Genomic DNA, 9,958 nt, shown 5'->3' with positions numbered 1-9,958 from the left:
GGGCAATGCCTGCTGGCCAGGAGCGCCCAGCCTCAGGGGTCTGGGCTGGTTCTTTGGGGTTTTTTTTTGCTGCACCCAAGGAGTGGTGAGGCTGAGCCGCTGGCCTTGGTGGCCGCACCTGAAACCCCCAGGAGCCCAGGTACGGGGTGGGGTGGGGGACGGGGACACAAGCGTTCAGGAACACCAACTCCGCCCCCGGGTCTGACCTGCTGCACCGGCTCCTGCTCCAGGTCCTCAGGCTCCCAGACGAGCGTGAGCTCCGGTTTCTTGCCCACTTTCTGGAAGTGGTGGGAGCGCAGGGGCAGTGCCTGCGGGGCACGCGCCTGCGTCTCAGGCCCCAGTCTCCAGGCGCCGCCTCCCAACCTCTGAGCCTCCACGTCCCCATGCTGGGAAGCAGCTCCTGGCTCTGGCCCACCTCCAACTGGTCTCAAGGGAGCCCTGAAGTCCGGCAGTTGGCTGCTTGACCTTGGACGGGGGAGGCCTGGACAGGCCATCTTTGCTGAGGGGTGGGGGCTGGGGGCAGGCAGTGGGTCTGTCCCGGCTCATCAGGGGCTGCCCACACGGGAAGGAGATGGACGGGCACCTGAGGCTGGGGGCTGCCGCCCCCCAGGGCCGTGGGTCTGTTAGCAGGCCAAGGGCGGGGCGTTAGCAGAGACGACCTGGACCTGAACTCCTTCCTGCTCCGTGAACTTCAGGGCCCTAACGGTCCCAGCTGGACCCCATTCCGTCTCTCCTGCTCTGCCCCACTGCACGATTACCATGCTGATGCCACATCATGGCTGGGTTCCGCACTCCCCAGAGTGCTTTGCGTGTTGGGAAATTCAAAGCCAGGGTCAGGGGCCAGGTGGTGGCTCACTAACCACAAGGTCGGCTGGAACAGGTCCCCCAGGGGGCATGAGACAAGCACCAAGTTGGAAAAAGACTTGAATAAGGAGCCCCTGCGGGAGGCTTTAGTCTCGTCCGTCTTTTCAGGGGACACAGCTTGCAGAGCAGCCACGGGCCATTCTCCTGGCTCCCGCTCCCGCTCCTGTTCCTATAAGCAGCCTTCCAAAGCCTGCACAGCCGTCTTACACTGGTCATGGGGGGACCAGCTCTCTGGTCACTCGAGTCCTTGGCAAAGAGGCCCAAGCCTGACCCTTGGCCTGGACCTCCGACCCTGGGCAGCTGCAGCTGGCCCATGGGATAGACGTGGTGCCAGTATGGCCCATAGCTAGGGGACAGGTGCACTGTCACTGCCCCACCGTGGACAAGGACAGCAGGACCTCAGCCTGTGCTCCCATCCTGCCTGCTTGTGTCTATCCAGAGCTGTCCCTGGGTCAAGACCCCACCCATGCTGGGGAGACCTGGAGGGGAGCCGGCAGTGGGAACGGGGCAGGTAGGTGGGAGCGTGCTAAGTGGACACAGCTCGGTGTGTCTGGGGGTGGGGGGGCAGCAGCCTGGTGGCGCAGGCATACAGGTCAGGGTAGACAGGCACCTGTGCCCTGTAGCCAGCCTCTGTCTGCCCAGAGCATCCCTGACCATGGGCGGCAGCCCCCGCACTCACGTTACAGTAGATGCGCTTCTGGACCCCGTAGCGCAGCACGAGCACGTCGAAGGCTTGGTTCAGGACGCCCAGCACCATGGCTTCCGACTCCAGGGGGCCGCTCTCCTGCGGGGCAGGACTGACTCTAGCCAAGGCTGGACTGTGGAGGGCGCCGTCCCCCCCGGGCCCACCCCAGCTACCGAAGGCCCCTGGGCTCCTGGAGGCCTCCCTGTGAGCAGGTACCCAAGGGGGGAGAGGGGGCGCCAGGCTGGGGGCCTCACCTTGACCAGGATGGCGAAGAAGAGGCCGGTGCTGAGCTCCTGCACGCGCTTGGACGCCATGCGCCGGTCGTTGCAGTGGTCGGCCCGCTTCTGCAGGACATTGGGCTCCATATCCGGGGGCTCCCTGTAGCCTGGGCAGAGAGCGTGGTTGGGGTCCACCGGCGCCTGCGCTGTGCGATTGGCCACGGCCAGGAGAAGGGCAGCATGGCGCCCCTGGGCCAAGCCGGGTGCAGCCTGGGAGGCCCGGGGAAAGCGGAGGCCTCCTTGCGGCCTCTGGGGCTGGGCCGAGAAGGGAGGGTTGGCCACGGTGAGGGCTCTTGAGCCCCGGCCTTTGCGAAGGGCTTTAATGAGGCCTCCTGCAGCCCCCACACCCCCCGCGCCCCAACCCACCCACCGCTCGTGCTCCCCGCGGGAGCGTTCTGGGTCCAGGCTCCCCTGCTGGGGGACTGCCCCACAGTCATGGCCCTGTGGCCTCTGGCCCCCAGGCAGCCACTCCGGGGTGTGCGGCCCGGAGCTGGGCCCAGGCCGGCGCTGTCCCCCCTTACCCAGCGCGGCGGCCAGGAGGCGATGCACCATGACGTCGGCGAAGCGGCGGATGGGCGACGTGAAGTGCGTGTAGAGTGGCACGTTGAGGGCATAGTGGCGGAACTGCGCCGGGTCCCGCAGTGTCCCCGCGCAGAAGTACAGGGCCATCTGCAGAGGGGCCAGAGCCTCGTGATGGGGGGCGGGATGTGATGGGACCCACCTGCCAGGCAGCTGAGCCACGTCGGCCCGAGGAGGTCAGGGGCCGTGCCATGCGAGGGGACCCGCGGGGCTGCCATGAGGCTGCGCTGAGCCAGGGCCCCTGACCTGCTGAAGGCAAGGGCGGCTCTTGCCCAGGGCTGCTCAGATCCCCTCTGCTGAGGAGCGGAAGTGGAGTGCGGTGATGGGGCGCGGGGGCAGGGGGATGTATTTCCCACTGGAAACCTTAAGGATGCTGGAAGGCCTCCGCCCTCGGAGTCCTGCGGACCAGCACCCCAGCCCTGGGGCCGGGTGGGGGGAGACCGCGTGCACACGGATGAGGCCAGCCAGGGAGCAGCCCACCCCCCTCACAGCGGGTCACTGCTGAGTTTCAGGGGCTGTTACTGGCAAGAACCAGGAGGAAGGAACTGTTTCTAGTTTTCCTCCTTCCCAGGGCCAGGTTGGAATGGCTACTCTGGAAAGGGGGGAGCCGGGGGTGGGGTGGGGGAGAGGAAGCCCTTCGTCCATGCTGGACACAAAGCCCAACACCACTGTGGAGCCAGAATGGGAGACAGAAGGCCTGGGATGCCCACCCCCCAGAGCAAAACAGGCACCTGGCTCTTCCCCTCCCGCCCTGGCCCAGCCTTTGTCCACGGCAGCCCTCCCGCCCTCTGGCCCTGACCCCTGCCTGGCTGAAGGCCACACCCGCACCCCGGCACCTCTGAGCCCCTCGTACTACAGCTCACCAGCCATGGGAGGCAGCGGCTGGCCAGCCTCTCAGCCTCAGCGCCTCTTGACCTGAGAGCCTGTCCTGAGACCCAAGACTCAGATCCGAGTCAGAAGGCAGGGCAGGAGTCAGGCCTGTCACCTGCAGTGTTTCTCAGGGGCCCAGAGAAGGAGCGGTGCTGCTGCCCTGAGAGGTTCGGCCTCAGCCCCTGAAGCCGCCTGCCCTGGGCTCCCCGAGCCCTCAGGCCTGGGGCTCCAGGCCCCGCTGCTGCCGGGGAGCAAGGGAGCAGCTCCTGGGCCAAAGTCACACCGCGGGTGTTCACCCGCTCGCGCCCCTGCCTCTTGCTCGCACTCCCACACCCTCACGCCCTCCCGTGTGCTCTCTGGGCCAGATGGACAGGGGCTCGGGTTACTCCGGAATCCAGGAGGCAGCTCGGCTCCCCAGCCCCGCTTCCCTTCCAGCTCCCGCTGGGCCCCCGGGTCACGTCTGGGGTAAGTCGCCGAGGGAGGCGGGCACAGCCTCCACTCGAGCCCCATCTGGGCTTTGTTCTCAGCGGCGGCCAGTCCCCCAGATGAGCTGGGGTGAGGAGGGCAGGGGGCCCCAGCTCCCTGTCTGGCTGCTGCAGGCGTCTCTGGAAAGGGTGGGATGGGTGGGGACCCGGAACCGGGACAGAGACGAACCCGGCGCCACAGACGCTCTGGCCACTCCCTGACATCGGATCTGGGGTCACAGCGGGCAAGGCTGGGATAAGCCAGGCCTTTCTCAGGCTCTGGCGACTCACGAGAGGAGTCCTCTCCTTGGCCCTGCCGGGCTGGTTCAGCCTTGGAGGTGGATGGCTTCCAGAAGCTGGGGGCAGGGAGCGGGGGCCCCATCGGCCCTGCAGGTGGGGACAAGCCCACTGGCCAGAGAGGCATGGCCCCCACTCATGGCGGTCGCTTTCCAGCCCCCGATAGGGGGCAGACATCGGAGACCGGGGCGGGAAGGACCTGAGACCTCCATTCTAGGCAGAGCTACTAGGTGTCAGGAAAGAAGTCAGGTGTGACCAGCTGGGTGATCTGGTTCAGGACAGACCGAATCTGTCTGGTGCCTGAGCCCCTGAGCAACCGTCTGTCACGCTCCCATCAGCATCCCCAGTTCCTGCTGACCTGGCAGTGCCATGGTGTGGCTCCTTCCCAAGATGCCCTCCTCGCCACCCCCAGGCTGAAGGTCGGCTGGGAGGGCTGCACCAGGTTGCCAGATGCCAGCCACTGTCTGCCTCCCAGGTGGCCAGCCTGTCCCCCAGCTGCAGACCCAGGCCCACAGCCTGACAGCCTGGCTGCTCCTCTCCCAACCAGCTGGTGAGAGGGAGGTTTCTCTGCCCAGGGTCCACAAACCCCCGTGGGGTAAGGACCACTCCCCGCACAGTCTGCTCCGGAGAGATGCTCAGCGCCCCCTCCAGGATCCCCATCTTTCCAGGGGCTGCTGACCAGGCCTCATCCCCTGTCCAAGCTGGTGCAGTCTTCAGGGACCAGGCCCTGAAGTCTTAGGGGTGCCCTGGGGTGTCTGCCTGCTGGCTGCCAGAGATAGAGCCCCAGCGGCCATGCAGGGGGGCAGCGGGGCAGGCAAGTCTGAGCAGGAGGAGGGGATGAGGCTCAGGAGCCCAGGGACCATCTGTCCCGGGAGTGGCCTGGGGACATGCTCCCCCAGACTGCCCTCAGGCTGGCTGAGGCGCAGGGGCCCCGGCTGCTCCAGGAGCAGGAGGGGCGAGGGCGGCTTCCTCACCTGCATGGGCCTCGAGCACATGTTAGTGAGCACCTCCTTGCGCGCCAGGGAGTACTTGTCATCTCCAAATGTTTCGGTCAGACTTTTCTAGAAGCAAGCCCAAGGGGTATGCAGTCAGGCTCGGGGCGAGGTTCTGGGGCCCTTGTCCCCCGCTCGTCATCTGAGACCCTGCTCTGGGGAGGAAAGGTCAGGCGAGGGGTCCAGCCCTGCTCAGACGGCCATGGGTGGGTGCAGGGGGTCCCACACTGGGCCTGCCTCCACGTCCCTGGCTTGAGGTCAGTCCTGCCGTGTCCGGCTGGCTGACTGGCCTGGTCAGCCGGCTCTCCAGTTGGTGACCTCCCTGCCACCCCAGGCTTGGAGCACAGATGGGGGCAGTTTCCCTCTTGCAGAATCAGAGCCTGTGGTGGCTTCTGAGCCCGTGGTGCTTAGTCCCAGGTAGGGAGCACCTGCCACCACTTCCTGTCAAAAACATTCCCTGATGCCCCATAAGCCCGAGCCCCGACTGAAAGCCTCTGGGCCGGAGCCCATCCCCGGCCACAGGGCCCCCGCCCGCAGCGGAACCTCCCGAGGTCTGGTCTTGGCTCTGGGCTGGGCTCCCCACCAGCCGCCCCCTGCCCCCATCCCGGAGGCTGGGGAGGGAACGGAGGGAAGGGGCCAGAGGCTGGTGGTGGGATGCAGAGGCTGCGGGACCCTCCCCTCCAGGCCTTCCTCCTCCTTCCCCTTGGCCCCTGGGCTCCCGGCACTCACGTTGAGGGCCCCCGCGGAGCTGAAGTCCATGGGCAGCCCCAGCTGCTCGCAGAACTCCATCAGGTCGTTGAGCATCTTGGTCTGCGGCGGCGGGTGGCGGCGCAGCAGCGCTCGCTCGGGGAAGGCGCGGTGGATCTCGCGCGCCACGGCCATGTTGGCCAAGAGCATGAACTCCTCCACGAGCCTGCAGCGGAGGCACGGCCGGCGTTGCTCCCGCTCCTCCGCCTCCCGCGCCCCGTCTCGGCGTCGAGACGCCCGCCCGCCCGGCCTCCAGTCCGCTTTGTCCCTTCCCGCAAGCTGCTCTCTCCCCGCCCTCTGCTCCTGCCCCTCGCTGGCTGCCCTCACTCTCCACTCCTCACTCTCCACTGCTGCCCTGTTAGCTCTGGCGCTGTGTCCCCTACGGGGACAGGGCTCCTGGAGAGCGGGCATGGTGTCTGTCTTACTCCCCGCTGTGGCCCCGGTGCCTGGCCCCTCGTCTGAGCCAGGGAAGATGTAAAGATCTCTCCAGAATGACGAGCTTCCCAACACCCCCGGGGGCATCTCCGGCTGTAAGAACAGTGCCCAGGAGTTCCCGTCGTGGCGCAGTGGTTAACAAATCTGACTAGGAACCATGAGGTTGCGGGTTTGGTCCCTGGCCTTGCTCAGTGGGTTAAGGATCTGGCGTTGCCGTGAGCTGTGGTGTAGGTTGCAGACGCGGCTCGGATCCCGAGTTGCTGTGGCTCTGGGTAGGCCGGTGTCTACAGCTCCGATTCGACCCCTAGCCTGGGAACCTCCATATGCCATGGGAGTGGCCCAAGAAATAGCAAAAAGACAAAAAAAAAAAAAAAAAAACAACAGTGCCCAGGCAGGATGGGCACCAGAAGGCTCCGTGGCGGCAGTGCATCCCCTTCCTGGAGGTGTGGGTTGTGTTGTGGGGTAGCCTGGTCCCCCCCCACCACTGCCAAGCTCTTGGGAAGGAACAGTGAGGGCACAAGAGTGTGAGTGGGCAGAGCCCCGCCTTCCCCAGACAGGGCCTGCCGCCCACAGGGGTGGCTCTGCTCCACCAAGCTGTCCCCAGTCCACGTCTGTCTCCCCCAGACCCCCTGCCAGGAGGAAGGAGGGTGTGGAAAGGCCCCAGGGCCGGCAGCGCCAGGGCCAGCCTGGACCCTGGGAGGAGGCCCACCCAGGCCCTGCCCTCCTCGCCCCCTCTGGGGGGACCACCCTGGGCCGGCCCACAGCCCAACGCCCCCCACCCACTGCGGGGCAGGGCTTGGGCCAAGGACTGCAAGGGTCAAGCCTCAGCTGACCTCGGCCAGCAGGAGGCCTCTGCGTGCCATGAGGAGTTTCCCATCCCCCCGCCCCCCGAGTTGCAGGAACGGGTTTTTTGTTTTGTTTTGAAGTTTTCTGCTCTATTTTATTATTATTTTAAACCATCTTATTTATTTATTTTAGCTGCAGCCTGCAGCGGCTTGAATGTGGACTCTCAGTTCCTAGACCAGGGATTAAACCCAGGCCGCAGCAGTGAAAGCACTGGATCCCAACAGCTGGACCACCAGCGGACTTTGAAGCAAGTCTTCTAAGCAGCCATCCTGCCTCCCACCCGCCCCCCATCTGCCCTTGAGCACAGCACTTCCTGCTGAAAACCCTTGAGTTCAAGAACTTGAACTAGTCACAGAATCTCCTGAGGTGCAACCTGCGTACTGGCCCAACCATGTTTTGGGTGTAGGTCCCTGAACAAGTCATGGATCTTGTGTGTGTGTCTGTGTGTGTTCTGCTGTACCTGTGGCATGTGGAAGTCACAGGCCAGGGATCAAACCCACAGCACAGCAGTGACCTGAGCTCCTGCAGTAGTAACACCAGATCCTTAACTCACCGAGCCACACAGGAACTCCTGTGTGTGTGTGTGTGTTTCTCTTTTTGGCAACTCCCAAGGCATGTAGAAGTTCCAAGGCCAAGGATCAAACCCGTACCACAGCAGCTACTGGAGCTGCAGCAGTGACATCGGATCCTTAACCTGCTGATCCACAAGGGAACTCCCAGGGCCTCTCCTGGTCCTCCTTTCTCATGAATACAGAACGGGCGTAATGTGAGCCCCTGCTTCACAGGGTGGATGTGAAAACCCACCGGGTAACACTTTGTTTCAAGGGCAGACCCTGTGCCTGGACACAGGACCTGTTTCCTCGCTCCACCTTCCATGCCACACGGCCAGCCCGGGGTCTCCCCGGGGTGCCCTGTGATTGTCAGCCCTGCCATTTGTCCCTCCTTGGCTTTTCCATGCCTTCCCTGGAAGCCACCTCCATCCCCCCGAGAAGCCACTTGGCAACAAGGGCCAGGCTGCCCAGGGCCCCTGTGTCACAGTCTAGCACCGTCTGACTCTTCCTCGTTGGCGTTCATACTTAGAGCTTGTCACCCCATGAGGAGTCCCAGCTTCTGCCGGACGAGGGTCTAGCTGCTGTCTCGGCAGCCCTCGATCAGAACCTGCAGCCCGTCCTCAGCTAAATGCTTCAGGTGCAGTCAGCAGGGGGGTGGGACCCACTCAGTGGCACACACGGCTGTGTGCCAGGCAGGTCTCCCCACGCAGGCCGAGGGCCCCCGTGGGCAGGGGGCACTGGGGCTGTTCCCTGGAGCCCTGGGGTCTGCAGTTCAGCTGACCTGGGGCTGCGTTTTGCTAGTGTGGCCAGCAGGGGACAGCATGGTGCCATGCAGGGTTGGGGTGAGCCCAGGCTAGGGCAGGGCCAGCAGCAGGGCAGGGCTGGGGCGGTGCCCCCACCCCCAGGGTCAAAGGAACGGAATGCCTGGGGAGCCTCCTAATCAGGAGCTGGGCTCCTGCTCCCAGTTCCCGCAGGGGCGCCCCAGCCTCTCCTGATCTTGGGAAAGGAGAACCCAAGAGAAGGGATGCCAGGCTGGGGCTGATGCCCGAAGCCCCGGGCAGTGAGCACAGCCCTCAGTCAAGCTGCTTCTCCGGGGACCCCACTACCTGTTCTCCCTGGACCCCCAGTCCAGTCCCACGAGTCACCTGAGGCTGGTGAGAGAAAAACGATACACTCCTGTTAACCTTGAGAAGAAAGTCCGATGAAGCTTTGGACATGAGGACTGACCTTGGGCAGGTCCCTTGCTACGTCTGGGGGCTCCACACCCCTGAGGGTCTCAACTCCCCCCTCCCCCAGCACGGGGACAGGAGCTAAGAGGGAGCCTGTGGAACTCTCTCCAGCACGGCTCAGAGGGCCTGCCTGACAACCGTCAGTGTCATCAAACAGGGAGGTGGCACAGCAATAAGCCAGATGGACCCCTGGGTGCTGCCCTGGGACAGCGGCCGGGACATGTCCCCACGACCTGTCCTTAGAGTCCTTCCTATGCCCACGGGTGGGAGAGGGAGGGGACAGAGGAGGTGCGAGCGAGGGTCGAAGGGGGGCCTGGAGCCCGAGCCGGTCAAGCCCTGGGGCGGCTGGGAGGGCGCAGTGCAGACGGAGGCAGGTCCCCCATGCCGCGTGGGAACAGCAAGGCTGCGGGGAAGCCAGATTCCACTGAGTTCGGGACTTGTTGTGCACTTGGGAGGGGGAGCTGGCTGGGCTAGCGCTGGGGCGAGCGTGGGGTGGGGGGGTGTCCCTGCTCCCAACTGGGACCAGCAAAGGGCCCTTCTCACTGGGCTCCCCAGGTCCCCTCTCGGGTCAGTTCCCCGGACTGGCCAGCAGGGGGCGCGCAGCATCTTCCTTCAGCAGGAGCTGGGACGTGGCAGGAGCAGCTTAGAACCCGGGGACTTCTGAGCAGGAAAGGCCTTACTTTATCAACTGCAGCCCCGCGGCCCAAGTCCAGGGGTCTCTGGGCTCCCATTCAGTGTGTTCTTCCTGGGCCAAAGCCAGCTCTGGGGCTGAGGGCTTTGCGCTCAGAGGAATGTGGGTGATTAAATGAGGAGCTCCTACTGCTGACCCTTTCAGCAAGCAGCCCTTCACCCTGACCTCCTTCCACCCCCCGGGGTGGGGTGGGGTGGCCACAGCTGCACACCCAGGGGTGAGCAGCCAGAGCTCAAATGACAGTCTGAGCTGTCCTGAGTGGTAGCATGTCCTCTGAGGACTAACCCATACTGGGGTTTGCAAACTCCAGTGGGGATGGAGGCCTGGCCTCAGACCTGCTCCTGGGTCTGGGTACCTGCCCTGATGCTAACGAGCCCCTGCTCGCAGCACGGGACAGGCACAAGATGGGTCAGCTCTGCAGGGGAGGTGT

The 9,958-nt window shown here is 64.8% G+C and overlaps 1 protein-coding gene across 14 annotated transcripts in view; it reads right to left on the bottom strand.

The window, feature by feature from the left end:
- Positions 1 to 9,958, bottom strand: part of DIS3L2 (DIS3 like 3'-5' exoribonuclease 2) — a 360,467-nt gene that overhangs the window by 726 nt on the left and 349,783 nt on the right. For all 14 annotated transcript variants that reach the window (XR_014828689.1, XR_014828690.1, XM_084997947.1 and 11 more), the window contains 6 exon segments: positions 5,759 to 5,942; positions 5,012 to 5,098; positions 2,349 to 2,496; positions 1,804 to 1,934; positions 1,544 to 1,648; positions 207 to 308 (listed from right to left, as the gene is read on the bottom strand). Coding sequence is in view for 12 of the 14 variants with exons in the window: in XM_084997947.1 (XP_084854073.1) it covers positions 207 to 308; positions 1,544 to 1,648; positions 1,804 to 1,934; positions 2,349 to 2,496; positions 5,012 to 5,098; positions 5,759 to 5,942 (757 nt within the window). In the remaining 2 variants the exon portion in view is untranslated.

Source organism: Sus scrofa, chromosome 15 (genome assembly GCF_054392235.1).
Source record: "Sus scrofa isolate SSC_HxYL_T2T_F1_AM1 chromosome 15, Sscrofa_HxYL_maternal_Yorkshire_Landrace_v2.0, whole genome shotgun sequence".
Classification (NCBI taxonomy): Eukaryota; Metazoa; Chordata; class Mammalia; order Artiodactyla; family Suidae; genus Sus; species Sus scrofa.
Note: the sequence above shows the minus strand (reverse complement) of the source record. Positions and strands in the feature narration are given on the sequence as shown.